The following is a 24653-nucleotide window of genomic DNA, read 5'->3' on the forward strand; positions in this document are numbered from 1 at the left end:
AGCCATAGAGTATGACACGGCCTCACTAAGAGTACCAGCCGGTCCATTGAAAGCCGTCATCCACCACACAACTGCTAAGGAGGAAATCGATATGAAAGGCCAAAGAGTGACGCAAAGTAAATGCTTAATCCATAAGCGTGGTAAACATTCCACTAAGTAATGTAAAGTCTACTCGTCGAAGTCTCTTGACGAAAAGAAAACGCTGATGAAGGAGTAAAATGCTTGCTGGTCTCGTCTTAAGCGCCAAAAGCGTTTTTTTTTTAAATTTTCAGTCAGCAAAGCAAACAACGATAGTTGAATTTGAAAAGAGGCGATGATTTTACTTCCTGAAATTTTCTTTTAAGTCGAGAATTAGAAATTGTTAGAGCAACAAGGTCAGATAATCAATAAGAAAAATCCAGTTTCGATTTAGAGTAACTTTTCAGAGTAACTTCATGCTACAGTCTAGTTGAATCAAAGATAAAGATGGTTTTTGGATTTATTCATATTCTTCATACTAAACTTTCCCTACTTTTTGTCATTGCAGTAGAACCCGGCTAATTCCAACTCGCGTGAACTATGTACCATCTTACTTTTATGCAATGTTTTTTTTTACTGAGTAAAAGAAAATTTGACCTAATTAGAAAGACGCTTATCCTAGTAAACTTATTAGTTGTACGACTGGAGTGGATAGCTTTATTTGGTGTGTTTCTTTTTTTCCAAATTTCAGTGCTTCTAAAACGTGGTTCTTGTTTGCCCCTCGTCTTTTTTTTATATCTAAAGGAGATAGTAAATAATTCAGCGTCAGTCAACTTCAGCTAAAAAATTGGAAGCTGCTTCTTCAAGGCATGAAGTAATTTTTTAGTAGAAAAAGCGCATAGCTTTAAAACGCAGAGGCAAAGTGACGGTTGCTAACTGATCAAATCCAGCTGGTTAAAAAATATTTGATTTTGCCAGACTAGAAGTTAGGCAGGTTTCTTAAGCTGTAAAAATTGATGGGAATTTGAGTAAGAATGCAGTTTCAGCAAAATTACTTTTACTACACCCCTTTACTTTATTGAACAGGCAGAAAAGACAACCGTCCCTTATTGGTACTTTAAAATGTACACAATTTCTTTCGCGAAAGTATTTTACTCGCTTAAAATAAACTTGGAAGATCCACGCTACTTAGCTGTAATCGTGTTATTTAAGACGAAGTTTTAACATTTTCCCCTCGGGGTAGGTAGAACGTTTCCGCTCTTTCCCAAAAACCGGGGATTCTTAGAATTTCCGTGATATTAAACATATTTCGTAACTACATTTTTAACCATTTACTGTTCTATCGTTTCTTGCAGTTACTTAACATTTAAGTTAAGTAGAATGAATCGAAATTACTCGGAAATCAACAGTAATAGAAATTTGGATTTGTTCTGTCATTACGCATAAAATTTTGGAGAATTTCTACAAAAATTGCAAATAATAAGATAATCTTCAGTTTTTAATCATAACTATCAGCTCAACCGAATAGTCACAGCTATTACAATTTTTGGCAGCACCGTTTTAATGTTTCATTTAGTTAGAGTTGATCAGAGATCAACTTGAAGATTTTAAATGACATCAATAAGAACTATTGAAAAAGAGGTTGAATTTTATCGAGAGAATTTCCTTGAGAATAGCAGAAAAATAGTAAACTGCGGCCTGAAAAATTAAGAAGGAGTTATAAGGCCACAAGTTCAGTTCATCGATATTTTCGCGATCATGACTTAATGATTAAATCCTTACATCTAACAGTTACTTACCAAGTGCAGATGTGTGAAGGTAACAGCAAAAATAATGAGCTTAACTTGATAGCTCCTGACTATGGTTCAAAAGCTGATAATATTTTACATTTTACATTTTCACATTTATTTAGCGCAGACTTCTATGTGGATATATTCAGTCGCGCTTAACAGGTAAGGTTGAGATCGGACGTCAGTATTTTTATCAGGCGCCTCTAGCAGCCGCTGTGAGGCGTGAGTAGTCTAGTGGTCAGTGCGCTGGACTCTGGGTCGGTTGGCCCGGGTTCAAGTCCTGGCTGGGGCATGACGTTGTGTCCTTAAGCAAGACGCTTCACTCACATTGCTTTGTCTTCTCGGATAAGACGTAAAGCCGTAGATCCCGTCTCCTGCAGGGTTAGGGGTAGGAGATATAAATTTCCCATGCACGAGATTACTGTGTAGTGGATGTCCTCCCCGGGGTGGGATGGGTGGGAAGGTGAGATCGCTACATGGACTGATAACGTAATAGTTTTTAGTCCATGATTACTAATGGGCGTCTTATTTCATACCCTTGAAATTAGCATCATTTGAAAGAATCAGCTAATATTACAACTCATAGCCTAATTGAAAGTTATTTCATGACAAAGTTTCAAATAATTCAACGAGTTGCGAAAACACCTGTTACCATAATTAGTGGAGATTCAGACTATAACTACTTTTTTTCAAACTTTTCAAACTTATGTCGTAGTGGAAAGTTTATGTAAATTAATTTTTTGAGTTCCCCTTTTGCGAGATTCTACTCAGTACAAGAGCTTACTCGACTCTCTGGGACATGAAACAATTTTGGTAAGTAAGGTTTTACCATTTACCTGCCTAAGAATGAAGTAGAATTAGTTAAACTTGCAAGTCACCTTCATTCGAAATTGAGAATTACTATGGTTATGTAAATGAAGTTCTCCAGGAGTTGCCACCTAAAAATTTCAACAAATTTTAAGTTTGAGCGTCTTCTTACTCATTAGTGTGAATTGTGATTTCTGGCAGTATATTACATTGCTAAATTCAGTCTTGTTCGGATTGAAAAGAGATGAGCTCAACAATTTTCTACTGTCATCATCTGTGGGAACTCATTAGTCAAGATATTTTCTTTGAAAAAAATGAGAGACTGTTGCTAGTTCTACAGCTAGAAGAATGAGGAACGATTTATTTAGCGTGAAGCTCGGTTGTCTCACGATTTCGTGATTATTGCTCCGATTATTTTTTGCTTCTACACTCTCTTACCAAATATGGATAGATCAAGGATTCAGAAATAATGACGTGCCAAACATTGTAGCTAACTATGATTCAAAAGTTGATAACGTTATTGTTGTAAGTTAAGGGTATTCTTGAGGAACTCTTGTCTTATCTTATTTGTAAAGAATACCAAGTTAATCCACCTCCTTAAAAGCTTCAAACTAAGAAAATCACTGCAGGAACGACTGAATCAGCTAGGATTTTTCTTCATTCAGCTGAATCATAAGAAAAAAGCATTCAGGAACCAACCGAGTTTGCTTAACCCTTTCCTATCAATCTAAGCATACATGGGGTCAAATAAGACCCATAACTGTTGTTATTTGTTTCTTGCTGAAATTAAGAGACATTATGTAAGTGTGTACATTGCAAGGCTGTTTGATGTGACACTTATTGCAGCCTAAAACACCCACAATGATTCCCGATTTCCATTGCAGTGAACCGTTCATATAACAACAAATCCCAAAAATCCAGCATTCTGCTCCAAGAGCAACACTGGAAAAGTGTCTATCTTTCAAGATCAAAACTTGCTCAAGAAATCAAAATTTTGCATTCAAAACACACCTCAGGGGCAGATCTTGCTGTTTGGCTGGAAGATGCCTTCTCACTTTATCCGCTTGCCTTTGTTCCTCCTTTCGACGAAAGCTAGTGTCGCAAACACAACCTTTGCCTCGTTTATGACCGAAAAGAATTCTGGAAAATTCCACCACAACCCGAGAAGGCAACACCTCACATTTCCATTTTAGCAAGTAATTAGAATCGAGTCGGGCCACCCAGTCCTACCAGCAAAATATCACATCGATCGAGACTTTTGCCACTCAAAACTGGCCCAAAAAGCCTTGGTAGGTCCTGGTAGCCATCCACAGACGGGCCAGAGACACGACTTCACTTGTGAACTCGCCAAGCTTGCATGAAAGCATTTTGGCGGTCTACATGAAACCACCTCTCACCTCTGTTTTCTTTCAGAGGCTTGCCTCTACCCACACTCCAGCTTAATAATGCTGTCCTGAGGGCTTCTCATTTTTTTTGTGTAGAGGGAAAATGGCTCGAAAAACACTTATAAACGCGAGAAAACGAATCGAGTTGAACCATATCCTCTACTAACTATGATTTGAACGCATCCAAACACGAGCGGGGCATCTAGGTCACGTGACCCCAAATTCTGAGCCCACGGTGTCTCAAAACTGCAAATATTGTAAGGGATACTTCATATAAAGACAAACAAAGTGAGCTTAAGTTTTGTATGGCCAAATTATAAGGTTTTTTGCCGGACGGTAAAGAGTTCAGAACAAAGGAAAATTTGACGGGTATCCCTCTGGCTTTCCATTGTATTAAACAATAAGAAAAATTAGTTCAATGACTCGAGCCCGATGATTTTTCCAATTGGAGAGTCCAGTCATCAGCAGAAGTAAAATGAGGAGATGAACGTCATTCTTCTCGTTTCCATCTTCAATCCACTTCTTTTTAGCACAATACTGTGATTGTTAACAATTCGAACTCCTAATGAAGGAACCGAAAAATGGTTCGAGTTAGCGGAGGTTCGAGTTATCGGGACTGGTATTGAGTTTCCATTATCCTGTTAAGAATCATGGGAATCACGCTTTTACCAATTTTGCACAATCAACATTAATTTTCGTTTATGTAGTAATTCTCTTTATAGTAGCTTTTAGATATAACTTGTATATAGTATATATAACCTATATAGTATATAGTATATATTATATATTATATATTATATAGCATATATAACTTGTATATAGTATATCTTTTTGCATAACTTGCACTTATTGCAAAAAGATGTACATCGGCGAAACAGGCAGAAGACTAGGTGACCGATTCCGAGAACACCTTCGAGACGTGGAAAGGAATGACAAGGACACATCGAAACCAGTCGCTAGGCATTTTAATTTACCTAATCATTCTAAGCAACATATGGCAATCTGCGGTCTTTCCTTACACTTAGGTAGCACGGAAAGCCGTAAAAATCTTGAACAATAGCTCATCTTTCAAACCGGCAGTCTAAATCTCACAGGGATCAACGAACGCTTTTCATTCCACTAATTTATTCTTATTTTTCTCGTTGCCATGTTCCCATCAAGAACGTAGCTCCATTTTCTGCCTTTAAAAGCACACACAACCTAACATTCCTCTATTCGCTCCGACGAAGGGCTAACGCTCGAAACGTCAGCTTTTGTAATCGTTACGGTGGCCAATTTACCATTTCAACTTTGTTGATATATCCAAATTATTTTTGATAAGAATGCTTAGTTTAGGAAATTTGGCCAAATGTATTAGGTTTTCATGAATGTTATCACGTTCGTATCCAACGCGATTAAAGATTAGAAGATGTAGATCAGCTATGTTCTGATACCTTGAAGTTGATCTATCGACTATTTTCCATAAAGTGAGAGTTATTAAGGTCAATGTTAGCCTAAGGAAAGTAGTTCACAGGGGAGTCAAGTTAACTGAGTTCAAGTTAACTTGACTCCCCTGCTCATTTCATAACCGCAGTCAATTCTTTTCACCCGGCTCTGAAATATACCTGGTAAATTTCTGACAATTATTTATCCTTTTTAGACATCAAAGTTTCAATTGAAGGTAACGGTTTATGCACTAGTGTGTATTACAAACCTACACACTCGCATAATTACTTGTTATATTCGTCTTTGCATCCATCTCTCGTTAAGAATTCCATTCCTTTTTCTCAGTTTCTAAGACTTCGTCGTTTATGTAGTGATGACTCTGATTTCCACCACAAATCAGAGTCAATGTGCCAGTTTTTCGATAAACGTGGTTACCCTGTTTCTGTCGTTTAAGCGGGTTACCACCGCGCCCAACTTAATGACCGACATTCAGCACTACAAACGTCACATAAGGAAGATTCCGACCGCATTCCATTCACTCTCACGTTTCACCCTCACAACCACTCAGTTAAATCCATCATTCTTAAAAACTTTAAATTACTTCAAAACGATCCAGAGACAAGCACTATCTTTTCGCAGCCTCCGCATTTTTCATTCAAACGCGACAAAAACCTAGGCAATTTTTTGGTCAGAAGTTCTTTTCAGACTAATGACCAACCAGGCACTTTTACATGCGCTCGTGCACGATGCAAAACGTGTCCTTTCATTGACAACACTGATAAAATATCGGGACCTAAACGATCCATTAAGATCCCCGATCACTTCACGTGCACCTCCGCCAATGTAATCTATTGCATAACTTGCACTTATTGCAAAAAGATATACATCGGCGAAACAGGCAGAAGACTAGGTGACCGATTCCGAGAACACCTTCGAGACGTGGAAAGGAATGACAAGGACACATCGAAACCAGTCGCTAGGCATTTTAATTTACCTAATCATTCTAAGCAACATATGGCAATTTACGGTCTTTCCTTACACTTAGGTAGCACGGAAAGCCGTAAAAATCTTGAACAAAAGCTCATCTTTCAAACCGGCAGTCTAAATCCCACAGGGATCAACGAACGCTTTTCATTCCACTAATTTATTCTTATTTTTCTCGTTGCCATGTTCCCATCAAGAACGTAGCTCCATTTTCTGCCTTTAAAAGCACACACAACCCACAATTCCTCTATTCGCTCCGACGAAGGGCTAACGCTCAAAACGTCAGCTTTTGTAATCGTTACGGTGGCCAATTTACCATTTCAACTTTGTTGATATATCCAAATTACTTCGTTACCCCCACCGACGCAGCTCCAAACAGTTTCTTTCGAAACTATCAGCCTTTATTCATTTCTTGGCTAATTTTCTTGTTTGGTAAATAAAAACAACTCTTTAAAGTAGATGGATAATATGCCACTCGGCTCATTCCTCCCCCCTCTATTAACTCTGGCACAATCCTTTCCTTGTTTTTTTTAAATCGGGGACTTTGCAGAAATACTGTTCAATATGTTGTAAAACGTCAGAAACTTTGATTAAAAAACACATCCTTCGTTACAAAAACTTTCGTGGGTGAGGAAATTGAAGTAAAAGTCACATTTCGAATTTGCTTTGTTCGAATTCGTTACCTGTTTTCTACTTTCAACTACACTGAGCAGGAACGTCATTCCGCTACTAACGTTTAACGTCACTGAATACCTGTTTAAGGTAAAATAATGATGGTAATTGCAATCCCATAATACCTTCTACTCGAAGCTTCCGTCACTGAAATGTACGATACAGCGACATAGTCGATTCCTATATATACTTGCAACATGAGTTTCGAGTTATACACTCGTGCATCTCGCATAACACACATGCCGCGATCCGTCCGGGAACAGCATGGATGCAAGTTTATACTTTAATACCTAGACTTTTTAACCTTCATCGGTAATTAATGTCCTGAAATAGTTTTCGTTTTAATTGGTTGTTTTCTTTGAGATGGCGAACTTGATTTGCTGATGTAGCAAACTCGACATGTATACAGCGAACTTGAACGCAGCGAACTCGGCATGTAGCGAAACCGTCGTAAGCCAAATTCACATGAAAGTTTTTATTTAATCTTGTGAAAAAAGGTTTGATAGGTAGTCAGTATTCTCTCACAAAACACTAAGTCCTTAGTATAAATAAGGAGTTGTCCCTGTCTACGGAAAGTGACGTCCCAAGGGCTTCTCTTATTCGATATTTACGTGAATGATCTACCATCAGTTTTCAAGCACTGTTATCTGAAAGTTTTATTTTGACGACATTAAGGTTTACATTTTCTTGTGAATAATCCAAGTTTTAAAGTAATGGTGTGTGTATATAAGTATATAATTGTTGACGTTTTATATTATAAGTATATAATTCTCGACGTTTTATCATTATAGTGTTATGTTATTTATAGCCGCGGCACAATTTTTATTTCCTGGAAACAGATCCACTTTCGTCCCCGATGACAAGTGTTTCTGTAGGTTAATTATGCTCATTTGCGTCTGGTGCAGCTGGCTTTGATCATAATGATTGTTGCTCATCACTGCAAAGGACTCGGCCCGTTCAGTTTTCCATAAACTTCCCAGCCGCTTTCCAGGTTCCTTCCACACGCAGCAGCCCGCCGTCCAAATAGCTCGAGGAGTTGCAAGTGGTATATTTTTTAGTCTCACTGTAAATTTGTCCGTAAGGGGCGGCTTGGGTACGGCATTGAGGCCGTTTTCTGATCTGCCTGTCAGTAGGTAAAGGGTTCCCTGGCGGGTTGGGCTCCCACAGGTATTTTTAGCGTAATCTTTTATCTTTTTCTCAAAAACCTGCCAATCTCTGCCGTTTGATGCTGCGAACTGTGGTACAGCATTGGTAAGAGTGAAAGTAGCCCTCATGAAATCTGGGTCAAATGAGTTGATTCCCGAAGGATTCATATGGCCTCTGGTAAGTTCTGCATTGAACTTGCGTTGAGTCTCCGCGTTGGCTATTTTATAGGCATCGTCAACGCCAGGAACACCTATAATCATAGGTTACATTCTACGGATAAATTTTCACCTTTAAAATATTAAATCATATTCTGATGAATACGATGACGATGGTGGTGATATTTTGTCACCACTCTCCGAACCAAATGAACTGTTTGGGTATTTTTTTCTTTCGTTTTCTGAAGTTACGAAAGCATGAAACCCTCTGTCCACATTTCATTTCTCTTGAAAACATAGAGATTCTTTGCAGAAAAGGCGTCGTTAGGAACAAAAAAGCCTCAGAGAGGCCAGTCCCTCTACTGTAAAAACTGCGGGAAATATGCATATGTAAGAAGAGTATTCTAATGGCTTTCCCCACTTCCTTAGTGACCTTGCGTGTTTTGTAATAACGCAGGGCATACTCCAAGCCTCTCTATTTGTTATCGGTCTAAAAATAATTGTTGAATAGCCATTTACATACCTGGAGGATTATTCCAACCTTTACCGGGTCTCGAATGCTTGCCAAGGTTCTTTGCCTGCGTGGGTTTAACTTTGTAGGCTGAATAGAAAGCAGTGTTTGTGCATGGATCAAAGAGAGAAACAAAATAAGGTTCCGTTCCTTGCTGTATTTCTGTCCCTCGACCAACGTCAGGAAGGCCAACTGGGCGTTTCTCTCCAACGAAAAAAAAAAGAGCGGCAGGTCCACCCCAGAGAAATCTTTTCCCTTCATTTGGTGTTTCCTCTAAAGGGTAAGCATACATAATCGGTTACAAAATTGCAAAGCAAGGATTGATGATTCCTTGTGTGTCAATCGGGTCTTAAACTGATTTTTGTTTTTTGAAGCTTCATATATTCATTGTATCTGATTTATCATCACGGATTTATTACGAATCAACTTAACGGCCTGCTCCCAGTTGGCTTGTTAGCTCAATTGGTAGAGCGCTGCACTAGTATCGCAGAGGTCAGTGGTTCGAATCCCGTACAGGCCTGATTTTTTTCAGGTCTGATTTTCGCTATTGCATAAATAGCGCTCTCTACTGCGAGGATCGTGCATCATACGTATTTTTGAAGCTAATTGGTTAATTTTCTTCTAATGCCTTTTGTTGGAAGACTCATCAACAGCAAAAATCCGCGGATAAGAAGCTAAAATTTAAGAATCTGTAAGGCCAAAATTTACCAGTTTAGAACCTTCCACATAAGAACCATTCTAAGCTCATATTTCAGTACTAGTCATTTATTTTTAGAATGTAAAGTTCTTTTCCAAAAATATATTACAGTATATCACGTGAGATACAAGAAGGGCCAGAAAAACTAGCCAGGATAGTGGCAGTGCCATAAGATCACAATACTGTACTTTCAATACATCTATAGTTGTACAACATATCCAAATGTGTGCAGAAGTTATCCATGTAAAGCAGGGCATAATCAGGCTGGTATACGGCGCGGTACCACTCTCACAGCCACAAATAGAAGTTTCTTTATTCTTCGCAAAAAAATAAGAACCTGACTTAGAACCGAGGTAGTCTAATTTCACAGTAAACACCATTTATAAGAAACTACGGAGGCTAGCTTGAAACAAACTAGGTTCTTATACGTGGATTTTTATTCTAGCTTTTGTTAGTTGCAATGTATTGGTTTCTAACCACTGGGTAGTTCCTTCTCTGCGGCCTGTTCTGGCATTGCTATGATAAAATCTTCTCAAAGTGCTGGTAGTTGTTTACTTCTGCTTAGGGAAGCATGTTTTAAGCCAATTGGTGTGGGTTTAATCACCTTGGTGAACTGATAGAAGCAAAAAAAAGATTGAAAACTTTCTTTTCTAGACCACGTGGTGTCGTGCCCAGAACATACAGTCCACTCAAAGCTGACTCATAGCAAGACATTACAAGACGAATTTTGCCACGACCAGACATACCGCTTATAGTATATTAACGGCAACGAGTTCCTGGTTCCTTTTTTTTTTTGCCGTTTTAAAACGCTACGCAAAATCGACTCCCACGACCGTGATGCACATGAAAGGGAAGTGCGTAGCTTCGACCAGAGCACTCTGTAAAGACGAACTCAACAAACAGGCCACATAACTGAATATAATCGACGAAAAGAAGAATGTAGAAGTACCTTTTCCTTCGCAGAAACAACTTCATGAACGTCTAAATTAAGTGATAGACGCGGGAAACGAATGCTAACTCAACTCTTACGACAGACATGGCACAACTATCAGATATCATAAATTCACACACATCCTCTACAAAGTTCAAGATCCATTCAGTGCAGACAGACAGTCCACCTTCTGAGACACTCTTCTGTTTGTTTTTTGGGAGATCAGGTCTTAGCGATCAATTTCCAGACTAAGGAAGAGACTAATGGGTGAAGCCGATGCCATTACGGTTCAGCTATTAGTCACCTATCTCTTGACCAAAGTTCAAGATCTGAACAGCGCAGCAAGACAGTCCAGTTTCCGAAACAGTTTTCACACTCTTCTCTTTTGTTTTCTGTTGGACCTAGTCTTAGCATCCCAGATCAAGACTGAGAGAGAGATTATTATGGGTGAAGCCAACTCAATTACAGGTAAACTATAAGTCACCTATCTGTTGTACAAGGATCCATTCAGTACACACTATTCTCTTTGTTTTTTGGTGGACCAAGTCTCAACGTCCAAGATCAAGACTGAAGATGAGAATTTGAGAGTGAAGCCAATTTTATTGTGTGTATAAATTGAGTGTATTTACCAGTGGAGTTACTTTTCGGGAATGCGGTAACAGGTAAGACTAAGATAGCAATGGCGAAATACCAAACGGTTGTGGTCTTCATCTTGCAGGGTTCAGTTGTCGAATGTAGGATCTAAATGAAATGACATGAGTGAAAAAATATCATGAATATTAACTGTCTAAACGGTCTTTTTCTTCAATACTGTAGTGGAGTATTTAGTTGGTAAATCATACAGCAGTATGATTCAACGATTCATTTGTATCTGGGTAGTTATGCTTTGAACTGGAAGTCTGAAGTTATTTGGGTTTTAGCTATTACGATTTGATCCCTGATGTTGACTGACTCAGCTGTCTTTCATTCGTGCTTAGTTCGTATGCTGTTCCTGCCTTAGATCCACACTCAAGTTCTTTTTCTGGCTTTCGCAGTCAAATATTGGCTGTTAGATCTGAAACGTCAAGTATGATGTCTTTCACTCGTGAAATTCTCGCGAAATTAAGTCAGGATTCCAATAAAGTCTGTTGCAAGTGTATACTCTTATGAAAATTTTAACCTTCTACAAGGAAATGATAGGTTTTTTGCAAAATGAACGTTAATTTTCATATATTTTTTCCCTTTTCAACCATTTTAAACGAAGGTTTTAATTGCTTGGGCATATAGCATTAAGAGAAAGAACTGAATATTAAATATTTGAAATGATTTAAAGTAACACATGGAACTGCACAGAAGCAGAGCCGTTCTTTCGTGTTTTTGATGGTAGAGACCTTCCAATGGAGTTTTTGATCTCGCTATGGCGCTCATTTGCCAACATACCTGTCCAGTCAGTTTGGTTAGGAAAAATGTGACTATGAATTATTTTTATTTCTGAGTAAACTTGTGGTAAATTACCTGAGTTGAAATCAAAGCTTGTTTTCCCATCGATTGTTTTATTGATATCTTCTAACGTGAATGACGAGGACGTCTGTGAGAAGTTTTATTGATGAATTTGTCAATGAATGGAAACGTATGAACTTATTAAACAACATCAGCATAAGCACAACCCTGGAGTGGAAATAAGGAAGCCAGATTTTCACAACAATTGCACATCATCGAAATAGGCTCTATTTGATATATGAACGAGCAATTAAAAAAAGTCTCCTCGATCGTTTTGAAATGTCTTTCGTAAATTAATATAAGTCGTAGTTTCACTGATATCGTTGGAGCTCTTTCTCTGCACTTTATTTTCATTTAGTGCAGGTTTGAAAAGAGAAATTGTCCAATTCGCCGGGAGATGTGAAAGTTCCACCATATAGTACTCATTTGCAACAGCCGCAATTAGTTTGACATAAAAACTGAGGAATAAAGGGGAAAAGTTTCTGAAGAAACTGTGGTGCTACGTCGATGGGGGAGTGCAACAAGGTAATTTGGGTTTTATCAACTGAGTTAATAATGTAGATTGGCCACATTAAATAGTTTAAAAGCTGACGTTTCAAATGTTAGCCGTTCGTCAGAGCGAAAGCTGAGGGTAGAGGTGGTATTCCTTAAAATATAGTACGCGAAGAAAAGTTAGCAAAATACAATTTCAAAAGCAGACTTTCTTCGTAATGCAACTTATCTGAAATGTGGTAGGGGAAGTGAGGTAGTAGTACAAAACAAGCCAACCGATTTTGCTTTAAAATTCAAATAAATATAAATATTTCGTAATTTGCGAAGTCATGCAACCCTTATTTACTTACCTAGAAGGAATATGATGTGAACACAGTAGTAACAGAAAGTCAAACAGCCGTGCTGTAGCTCGAAGCGTGAGTTCAAGTCAAAATATTGTAAATGCTTGCGACAGACAATAATTCCATTGGTCAATATAGTGATTCTTAATGCATGACTCTGAAATTTGATTATGAAAATTGCATCAAATTATTCCACCTGCTTTAGGAACTCATTAGAAGGTCATTTATTTGAATTAAAGAAATGAGGAATGTATTATTCTGGCAACAGCCTATTGACGAAAAGAATTGTTATACTATTTCGCAGTTTCAAAGATTGTTGAATCAGCAGCAATTGCGTTTATTTAATTTTTCTGAAGCATTTTAATAGATTTTCATAAATTATTGATGTTCATTGTTCTAATTTCTATTCAAACGAAGAACAATAAACCTTTGAACTATTGGCAGAAGCTAAATCTTTTTGTTACTTTGATAGTCATCCTTTTCAATATCAGTACCAACGTATACTAGAAAACGTCGTATCAAGGAAAAGGAATATAAAAAGTTATATATCTAGACAGGTGTACCATTGTTTCTCCTTATAAGTGCACCGATTTTCGCGATAAATGCACGATTTTTCATTCCTCTTATTTTGCTATCAGAGAAAATCCCTTTTTCTTTCGAAAAGGTTCTCCAAAAATACGATAAACCGCAAATCAGTTTCGAATTGATTGCTCCGAGTAAAAACTAAATTCAAACACTAGAGTTAAAACCACCTTAGAGGACAATGTTGGAGACTTCTATTGTGCGTGAAATCTTGAACATCTGAGCTAAACGGTTATCTATGAATTTGCGTGAACACTTTTAAAAGGTCAGTCACCAGGTTCTAAGATCAACCGGTACCTGTTTACTACCAGATTAGTCAGGAAATGAGGGCGGAGCTTGTGTAAGGCTCTGAAGGAGATTCCAAATGGGCCGTAAATATTCTTAAATATGTTTTTAAGCGCCAAAAGCGTTTTTTTTATAATTCAGTCATCAAAGCAAGCAACGATAGCTGAATCTGATGAAAGGCGATGATCTTACATAGTTTCTGAAATTTTCGAGAATTGGAAAATTTTGGGGCTAGTCGGAGTTACGGGATTCGTGTTGAATTTCTTTTATCTTGTCAAGAATCAACAACGAGTCACGTTTTTACCATTCTTGCACAATAAACCGTGACAGTCATTTTCGTTCATCGGGTAATTGCTTTTCATAGTAGCTTTTTTATGAAACGTTTTGTTTGAGAAATTTGGCTAAATGTATTACGTTTTCATGAATGTTATCACGTTCGTATCGAACGCAGTTAAAGTTTAGAACAAGTACATCAGCTATATCCTGAAACCTTGAAGTTGATCGATCGACGATTTTCCTTAAAAGGCGAGTTATTTTGACAATTTTAGCCTATGGAAAGTAACAATAGTTTGATTTCACAGGGGGTCGAGTTAACCGAGTTCGAGTTAGCTGACGGTAGATTACTGGGAAAATGGGGTCAAACCCAAGGGGATATCGTATTATGTTGAGTTTATAAGGGGTCGAGTTAACTGAGCTGGAAAAATGAGGTCAAACCCAGGGTGATACGGTATTTCGTCGAGTTCATAGGGGGTAGAGTCAATTGAGTTCAAGCTAGCTGATTTACGGTTTATAACTTAATTTTTGATAAAAAATAACTTTCAAAACAAAATAATGCTTCCTCTTAAAGATAATAGCTCATGTTACTTGTTCAAACTCATGTTACTTGATCAAACCCAGGGGGATATCGTATTATGTTGAGTTTATAGAGGGGTAGAGTTAACTGAGTTCCAGTTAGCTTATTGTTGATGACTGGAAAAATGAGGTCAAACCCAGGGTGATAAGGTATTTCTTTTTGATCTAGTCGTTTCCATGCTTTTTTACTTATAAACCAAAACCTCTCTAAATTTGGAAATTATGTCGTTAACTTTAGTTATCCATTTGTCTCTGTACATTTGAATAAATATCCATCTACATTGGTTTAATTTATGGTTCATAACTTGATTTTTGGTAAAAAAATATCCTTGAAAACAAAATCGTGTTTCCTCTTAAAGAGAATAGCTCATGTTACTTATTTTTTCCAATCAAAGTAAACTCCTGAAGAAGTGACCAAAAGTTACAAACTAAACAATATGGTAGAGAAATATGTTTTTCGTCTTGTCACGAGCTGATTGACAACCTAGCTTTTATACCATGGCTTTTTACCATTTTTCGCGTAATGGGCGTATCAAAGAACGCTGCAAGACGAGCATAACTTATTTAACCTTTTATGCCTGTACATCTGTAAGAAACTGTATTGCACTCTCTTACGACAAAGATTGTGGGAACTGGGTTATTTCCCTGACACAATAATTATGAAGTGTACTTATTTCAGTATTCTTTGTTGACTGAGTAATTACATTAATTCTAAGCTGAGCTTTTCCTTTCCAAATAAATTCCATGTGAAGTCTCACATAGAGTAAAGCAGAGATATTTGTGCTGACATAATGTATTCTAAGCAGTATAAAGCCCACTGAACTTTATCGAGAGCCGTTTTTCCATGAAAGGACATGAAAACTGGTAGTGGAAAAATTATCCAGCCTAAAACTTCCATGAAATTCATATTCGATATTGACTCACCAAGTATAGAGAAAACAAGGATCAACAACGGTAAGAATCTAAACCTCGCTAGCCTCTAATGATAATTCAAAATGTGGAAAATGTTGCTTGTGAAACAAATTTTAAGGTCATAATCCAATATCGATCTCTTATTTTATCCCTACAAAATAACCTTTATTTTCAGTTAAAAGTAGTATTAAGTTATCCCATTAACTTTTAACTTTAAACTGAGAAAATTTGGCAATGTTTTTCAACTCATGATTTAAAAAAAGTAAACAAATCCCATTTAACAGTTTCACAGATTTAGTTTCAGAGAAATTGTGATTTTACAGTGTGGTGATGAGGAGGAGGAAGAAGAGTTATCTCTAATTTGTTTAGCTTTTACCAAACTGGTGCCTAATTCCAAATAAATTGGATAATAAGATAATATATTTGTTTTCAATAGACAGTACACCTTCAGATAAAAACTCAACATCCTGTAAATTTCTGGTTTTACGTTTTGAATACAACTCTTATCCTCTAGCCTTTGGCATTTAATTACTGTTTGCAAAATTTACTTTGTTGTTTTCAATACAATGGAATTTCGCAGGCTCTTGAAAATACTGGTCAATGTAACATGAAGACCAAAGAGTTCGGGTGATAGCCCTTTTCCTGGGCAGTACGAATAAGTCAGTAAAACAGCTCTTCAAGTAATGCGCTTTTTCTAGCTCTAGCATGAAGATGTGAGTGCTCGGTTACAGAACGAAGAAAGGTAACGAAATTGAATTGTCCTCCTGAAGTCTCAATTGAGTTTTAAAAATTTTTTTTTTTATTTTTCTGCATATAATTTGGCTCCCCATCCAAAACGTGTGTTGTTTCCACATTTGTAAAATGTGGAAACAACCCAAAATACTGTATCCACTATAACTGAACAAGACAGATGAAAATTACTTGTCTGAATATGAGTTTCTGAAAGGAAAATTATCATTCGCTCATTTTTACTACTACGGCCATTTTACCAATTCCCGGTTCGCTTCGTCTTCGTTCTTTCTTTCCTCTATAACATTTATTTGCCATGATAAACAATTAACTTTCCTTCGGACTAAGAAAGATATCGAGAACCAAAGAGCAACATAAATACGATAATAATAATTGATATATATCTTATTAGACATTTTGATGTGTAGTATCGCTGAGTATTTTTACGAGTTGTGCTGTATTTTGACGAGCCCGTAGGGCGAATCAAAATACAAATAACGAGTAAAAATACTCAGCGATACTACACAACAAAACGTCTAATAACTTATTTATTATCCAACACGCCAAACTGTTATTTCAGTGCGGGCGAGTTTCGCGGATATTTATTTACGGGGAGTGCTTGACTGAAGTATGCGAGGCGGAACGGAATTGGCGGGTTGTCGTGTTGCTGTGTCTATTTTCTTCAATAAATGAAGAAATTTCCAGGTCGTCTAGCTGTTTTTCTTCGTTCGATTCATCTAATAAACTTGGATGTATATTTGGCAGCCATTCTGACTCTTCGTCGTCGGAAATATAACTCAAATTGTCCGCCATTTTTTTTTTCCTAACTACAATTCAATTCTTCGCTTGCGCGATGCGAGAAAACCTGTTTAACCGGTACTCTAGAGTACGAATACTTCGTGATATTTGAACTCGTCTATGGCGTTATTTGTGCTCTACGAAGTGTAGTTTGATAATAATATACAGTATTTATAGAGCGCTAATTCCCAATGATCCAAAAGCGCTTTACATGATAGAAATAACATAAGAAATATCCCACAAAATAAAACTACAACTACAAAATTACATTATCATCCGATAAGAAAACATAATCATTCTATACAAAAACATCACAACAAACTTTAAAAAGCCAAGACTAAAGCTTAGATTTAAAAGAAGAAAGGGAATTACAAGATCTAAGTTCGAATGGAAGTGCATTACAAACGGAGGGTGCGGCAATAGCGAAAGACCGGCCACCATAAGTTTTAAGATTAAATTTAGGTGTAGAAAGTAAAAATTGATTCGAGGATCTAATAAATCTGCAAGGTGTACAAGGCTTAATGAGATCAGTGATATAGCTAAGTGCAGCACCATGTGCCTTAAATGTGATCACCGCAATTTTGAAAGTTGTCCTTTGTTCAATAGGAAGCCAATGAAGTCGAATAAGCAACAGCGTAATATGTTCATATCTACTGGTAAGGTTAATAAGCCTAGCAGCACTATTTAGGACACTTTGCAAACGTTTCAAGATACATTTAGGCTGACCGTAGAGCAATGAGTTACAATAGTCGATCCTTGCAGTAACAAAGGCATGAATTAGAGTTTTGCATGTATCATGAGAAAGAAACTTGCGAATCTTAAAACAAAATAATGAGAATTCATCACGGTGTGGTAGTCAAGAAGCCAACTTAATTACAATCATTTTAAGAAGATTAAAAGCTTAAAGAATTCTCATATGAAAACAGCTGTTTTCCCTGAAAACCTACCGAATACCTGTTGTACTCCTCAATACCAAGGTTTTAAGCTATCAAACCTTTCATTTAATCACGAACAAAAATGAATCCAAAGATAAACATAAAATAATAACACATGAAAGTTTGCTATTGGAAGAGTTAAAATGATGATAACGATTTGAATGCAAAAATCTTAACGAATAAAAATTTCTATCCTAAATATTTAGTTTCTAGTATGAAAAAATCCATTTTCTTAATTTATTTAGAATTAGTTGCCAGTATCGTAAACTCTAATCTATAGTGTATAGTTCTAGTCTATCAAAGACTAGAGATGTATTGCGTATTGAAAAAAATTTATTCTGGTATTATCCAATTTATTTGGAATTAGGCACCAGTTTGGTAAAAGCTAAACAAATCATAGATAACTCTTCCTCCTCATCACCGCACTGATTCAGATTTTCTTTTAGTTAAGTTTCATATCAGTTCTTTATGATAAAGGAGGCGCACTTTTTTTGCAGCCCACAATCTGTTCCTATCGTCACCGTAAATGTCTGTTTAGATTTATTATTTTGTTGTAATATTGTTCGCAACTTTTCGACAATTTGCATTTCCTGGGAAGAGATTCGCGGCTGTTTTTTATGATGGTGCTTTCAGGGGCCTCTCAAGGTCAAACACGCTCAATTCTGTCTGGTGTAACTTTTGGCATAAGCACAACCATAAAGTGGAAATAAGGAAGCCAAATTTTCCCAACTATTGCACATTATCAAAATAGGCTCTATTTGATAGTGGAACGTATTTGAATGACCAATTCAATTAAAGTTTCCTCGTTTTCAAATGTCTTTTCTTGAATTGATATAAATCGTAGTTTGACTGATGTCGTGGGAACTCTTTCTCTGCACTTTGTTTTTAGTACAGGTGTGAAAAGAGAAAATGTCCAATTCGCCGAGAGATGTAAAAGTTCCACCACATACTACTGGTTTGTAACCGCCGTAATCAGTGTGACATGAAAACTGAGGAATAAAGGGGAAATGTTTCTAAAGAAACTGTGGTGCTGTGTCTATGGGGGATTATAACAAGGTATTTTGGGTTTTATCAACTGAGTTAACAATGTAAATAGTTTAAAAGCTGACGTTTCGAATGTTAGCCATCCGACTTTGCTTTAAAATTCAAATAAATGTAAATATTTCGTAATTGGCGGAGTCATGCACCCCTTGGTTACTTACCTAGAGGAAATATGATGCGAACACAGCAGTAACGGAAAGTCAAACAGTTGTGCTGTAGCTCGAAGCAAGAGTTCAAGTCAAAATATTGCATATGCTTGCGACAGACAATAATTCCATCGGTCAATGTAGAGATTCTTAATGCAAGAAATTGCTTGTGAAAATTGTATCAAATTATTCCACCTGCTTGACGAACTCATTACAAAATCAATTATTTGCATTAGGGAAATGAGGAATATATTTTTCTGGCAACAGCTTATTGACTAAGAGAATTGTTATACTATTTCGCAGTTTCATAGATTTTTGATTTAGCAGCAACTGCGTCGATTTAATTTTTCTGAAGGATCTTAATGGATTTTCATAAATTATCGATGTTTATTGTTCTAATTTCTATTCAAGCAAAGAACAATAAACCTTTGAACTATTGGCAGAAGCTAAATATTTTTGCTACTTTGATTTTCATCCTTTTCGATATTGGTACCAACGTATACTCTGAGAAACGAACGTATCAAGGAAAAGGAATTGAATATAAAAAGATTTTAAATCTAGATTGGAGTACTATTGTTTCTTCCCATAAGTGCACTGATTTGCGCGATAAATGCCCGCTCTTTCGTTCCTCTTATTTTGCTATTAGAGAAAATCCCTTTTTCTTTCGAAAACGTTCTCAGAAAGTACGATAAACCGCAAATCAGTTTCGAATTGATTGCTCTGAGTAAAACCTAAATCCCAACACGAGTTAAAACCACCTTAGAGGACAATAGAGGAGACTTCTATTGTGCGTGAAATCTTGAACATGTCAGCTAAACGGATATCTATGAATTTGTGTGAACACTTTTAAAAGGTCAGTCACCAGGTTCTAAGATCAACGGGTACCTGTTACCATCAGATTAGTCAGGAAATTGGGGTGGACCTTGTGTTAGGCTCTGAAGTAGATTTCAAATGGGCAGTGAATATTCTTAAAAAATGTTTTTAAGAAAAGCATGGCTAAGACGATACCACAAAGGTTGGGTCGTTTGGGGTGACCGTCTCGGTTCTCCCCCATCCTAGCTAGTCAGGAAATTGGGGTGGACCTTGTGTTAGGCTCTGAAGTAGATTTCAAATGGGCAGTGAATATTCTTAAAAAATGTTTTTAAGAAAAGCATGGCTTAGACGATACCACAAAGGTTGGGTCGTTTGGGGTGACCGTCTCGGTTCTCCCCCATCCTAGCATTAGCACTGCACTGATGAGGCCCAGAAGGCCGAAACAGTACTGTCTGCAGTTAGTTATATATATATATATTATATATATATATATATAGTTATATATATATATATATATATATATATATATATATATAAGCGCCAAAAGGGTTTATATATATATTTAGTATAATTTCAGAGCTGAGCAAAGAGTTTCCAGCAATCTGATTGGTCGAGCGGTTCCTTATATGACGCTATATAAACTGCTCCACGCGGCTTATATAAAATGTTGAAATAAAATGTTAATAAATGTTACTAAAATGTTATGATTTTAGAAATTTCTCTGTTGCTCAGCCCTGAAATTATACTAAAACAATTATTCGCCTCAGGTTCGGTGAATATTGTCGAATAGTCCCCTCGGCTTCGTCTCGGGGATTATTCGACGATATTCACCTCGCCTTCGGCGAATAAAATGTTAAATATATATATATATATATATATATATAAATGTAAAAATGTAAAAAACCTTATCTTTGAATCGCAGAGTGCTCTACAATCATATGGAGCTTTGTAAACGATTATTTAGGAAAATAAAAATTAAAACTTGATACTACAGATCTGTTTCGAAAGGAAAAGTCCTCTCTCGTCAGGTGGATAAGGCACTAGTTGACTAACGGACCTTTTAAGTAGGTGGTTTGAGCAGCCTTATCAGATATTTAGATGAGTGCCGGCACGCACTCGCCAGTTCGTTCCTTTTGTTTAGGGTACCCGCCCCTGTTCTGCATATGATAAAGAATTTTTCAGCTATGCAAAGATTGCATCTCTTCGTGGTATTTGAGTACGGCCTGGCACGAGCTATTATTTTCCAGGTCACGGAAAACTCCGTTTCAGCATCCTTTAGGGACCAGATATATTTGCTCAACTCTGTTGCGTTCCTTTTGTTCTCGTGTCTAAATGAAGCTGTATGATTTCTAAATCTTGTTTTAAATTGGTTCGCAGTAAGGCCGACGTACGTTTGGGTTCCCAAGGGACTTTCAACTGTGGCCTGGTAGACCACATTTTGAATTAGGCAATTGCCACGTAACGGGCAAGAGTGTTTGTCTCTACAATTGCATGATTTTTCTTGCGATTGGGAATTATTTGCGAGGGCGGACTTATTGTGGGCGTCGATTTTTCTTTCTAAATTTGGCATGCACGAATAGCTTACTTTCAAAGTGTTCCTATTAAAAATCTTTCTTAGTGAGTGCCCTGGCGGAAAGGATTCTTTTACGACGATTCTTTTACAACCAATTTAAAACAAGATTTAGAAATCATACAGCTTCATTTAGACACGAGAACAAAAGGAACGCAACAGAGTTGAGCAAATATATCTGGTCCCTAAAGGATGCTGAAACGGAGTTTTCCGTGACCTGGAAAATAATAGCTCGTGCCAGGCCGTACTCAAATACCACGAAGAGATGCAATCTTTGCATAGCTGAAAAATTCTTTATCATATGCAGAACAGGGGCGGGTACCCTAAACAAAAGGAACGAACTGGCGAGTGCGTGCCGGCACTCATCTAAATATCTGATAAGGCTGCTCAAACCACCTACTTAAAAGGTCCGTTAGTCAACTAGTGCCTTATCCACCTGACGAGAGAGGACTTTTCCTTTCGAAACAGATCTGTAGTGTCAAGTTTTAATTTTTATTTTCCTAAATAATCGTTTATATATATTTCAGTCAGCAAAGCAAACGATGATAGCTGAATTTGAAAAAAAGGCGATGATTTTCCATAGTTTCTGACATTTTCGAGAATTGGAAATTTTTGGGCTAGTCCGAGTTATCGGGATTGGTGTTGAATTTCTATTATCTTGTGAAGAATCAACAACGAATCACGTTTTTTCCATTCTTGCACAATCAACAGTCATCTTTCATTTGGTAATTGCTTTTTATAGTAGCTTTTTTATAAAACGTTTTGTTTGAGAAATTTGGCTAAATGTATTACGTTTTCATGAATGTTATCACGTTCGTATCCAACGCGATTAAAGTTTAGAACAAGTACATCAGCTATATTCTGATACCTTGAAGTTGATCGATCGACGATTTTCCTTAAAAGGCCAGTTATTATGATAAATTTTAGCTTACGGAAAGTAACAATAGTTTGAGTTCACAGGGGGTCGAGTGAACCGAGTTCAAGTTAGCTGATGGTAGATGACTGGAAATATGGGGTCAAACTAAGGGGGATATCGGATTATGTTGAGTTTTTAGGGGGTCGGGTTAACTGAGTTCCATTTAGCTGATTGTTGATGAATGCAAAAATGGGTTCAAACCCAGGGGGATAACACAGTTTGTGCGCGTTTGCGGGGAGTTCGAGTTAACCGAGTTCAAGTTAGCGGGGTTCCAATGTACATTTTTTTATGTAAAAATTGCTTCATTGTTACCATTATTATTATTATTATTATTTTTTATTATGATTATCCAGTGTTCCGCCATAGACAAGCAATCCTCATACTATTAAGGAGACGCATAAACAAGAACAAAAGAGACTGGGAAACTGTCCTGTAGGTTTACCACTTTATGTCTTGTCTAATTTTCTTGTTTTGTTTAATAAAACAATTCTTCAAAGTAGCTCGTTCCTCAATCCCTTGTTTTTTTTTTTTTACAGCGACCTAGTTGATTCTATATATACTTGCAACACGAGTTTCAAACTACGCACTCACGCAACTTGCATAACACACATGCCACGATCCGTCCAGGAACAACATGGATTTAAATGTATACTTTTATACCTAGACTATTAAACCTCATCGGTAAAATTCATATTCATGTAAATCTTGCTAGTTCTTTTAAGTTTACGCTTAAGTTTATAACTCGAGAGTAAGTCCTCGTATAAATAAGGAATTGTCATAGCCCCCCCCCCCCCTACGGAAAGCAATGTCCCAAGGGCATTTCTTATTCTGTTTCTGCGTGAACGCTCCATCACCCGTTTTCAGAGACTGTTGTGTATGAAAGCTTTATTTCGACGACATTGAAGTGTACTTTGTAAATAGTGCAAGCTCTGAACTTAATGGTGTTCTCCAGTGAATAGGGTTTTGGGTTTGGGTTTGTGAATAGGGTTTTTGGGTTTGGGTTTTGGGTCTCCTAGGGTTTTGGGTGAGTAATCTCTTAAAACCAGGTAAGACAAACTTTATGCTCCACAGAAATCGTCGGCTGCTTTCCCAGATCCCTGTTTTTCGTATGTCGCCGCTCAGGAAGTGCTTCCTACCTGCAAAAGTAGTCAAAGATTTTGGCGTTACGTTTGATCCAAACCTAGCATATTAAGATCACATCCCTAAAACTGTTTTGATCCCAATGTCTAGCCAACCTTAAATCAGCAGTATCAGGCATATGTTTGATAGAAAGATCCTAATGATAACAACTAACACCCAAGTATTCGATAAATTGTTTCAATGTTCGTCCGTTCGGTCGAACACAACAAGCACTTACCTTCTCAGGCTTCAAGCTTTGCAAGACTTCGCCACCCAGGTAATCAGCGATATCTGGCAGTTTTATCGCGTGAATGCAGTTTTGAAAGAGTGTCGGTGGCTTGCAGTCAAATCACAACTGCACTTTTGCAACGTCGTGCGTGATTTGAAATGTATGATTAGTCTAGCGCTCGCGTACCTTTTCCCCCTTTTTTTCAACACAAGGAGAGGGACTTTATTTGAATTCATGCCTTGTATCTACCCTACTTTTGAAGAGCCCTGTAGAATAAAGGACCTTTTATATTGAATAGCCTTGATCCAAAAATTATGCTAATCTCTCCATACTTTTTAAAATAATCCAAGAATATACCCGCGCGAATTTTTTTCTTCATATTAAAGTTAGCACAGTTTTCAGTTATTTTTTTGTATTTCATCGTATTTCATTGTATTTTTGTGGTATTTGTAAAGTACTACCCGACTAATCTAATTCCCTTTTATTTTATTTATTTATTTATTTTTTGTTGACTCACAAGCTTTTCACTGGCCCACAAGCTAACCGGTTTGATACGAACTTCACTAAAATTACTGGATTTGTTTTTGCCATCGTTATAGTCCATTTTTTCAGGTTTTTGATCGGGTTTTTGGTTTTAGACAGGTTCGTGTAAAAGTGTCCAGGTTTAAGAATTGACCAGGCTCGACTACCTTTTTCATTATGGGAACACTTAGAAACTATGCTGCAAAAGGGGTTAGCCTTCGCTGTGACTCAATCCAAGTTAGCGAGAAATCAGGGGTCGTGTAAAAATACTTCAGAACCTTGCAAGTATATGTACATTTATCAGCAGACCTCTTTGAGCCCAAAAAGTAAATTGTACGTGTCATGCTTGAATTTGGAGGGCAGTGTGGTATGACAGTGTAGGGTTCGAGATACAATGAATATATGAAGTTCATATATTTTGAACTGCGGTA

The 24653-nt window shown here is 37.1% G+C and overlaps 1 protein-coding gene and 1 pseudogene across 5 annotated transcripts; one reads left to right on the plus strand and one right to left on the minus strand.

The window, feature by feature from the left end:
• LOC148732908 (uncharacterized) overlaps window positions 1–530 on the plus strand; it is a 2470-nt pseudogene extending 1940 nt beyond the window's left edge.
• A 7129-nt stretch (window positions 531–7659) lies between these two features.
• Window positions 7660–19220, minus strand: LOC111323684 (uncharacterized). Of its 5 annotated transcripts, none has more exons than XM_088757117.1 (5): window positions 19069–19179; window positions 11956–12028; window positions 11091–11202; window positions 8846–9106; window positions 7660–8417 (listed from the first exon to the last, which is right to left on the minus strand). In XM_088757117.1, the coding sequence occupies exons 2-5, from the start codon at window positions 11983–11985 to the stop codon at window positions 7807–7809; spliced, it is 1014 nt and encodes a 337-aa protein (XP_088613243.1). In that variant the 5' UTR covers window positions 11986–12028; window positions 19069–19179; the 3' UTR covers window positions 7660–7806. The 5 variants fall into 5 exon arrangements, with proteins under 5 accessions (XP_088613243.1, XP_022782827.1, XP_022782828.1 ...); XM_022927092.2 differs by lacking the exon at window positions 19069–19179 and adding an exon at window positions 12783–12922 and having other exon boundaries at window positions 11956–12108; XM_022927093.2 differs by lacking the exon at window positions 19069–19179 and adding an exon at window positions 12783–12886.
• Window positions 19221–24653: the final 5433 nt, after the last annotated feature.

Source organism: Stylophora pistillata, chromosome 4 (genome assembly GCF_964205215.1).
Source record: "Stylophora pistillata chromosome 4, jaStyPist1.2, whole genome shotgun sequence".
Taxonomy (NCBI): domain Eukaryota; kingdom Metazoa; phylum Cnidaria; class Anthozoa; order Scleractinia; family Pocilloporidae; genus Stylophora; species Stylophora pistillata.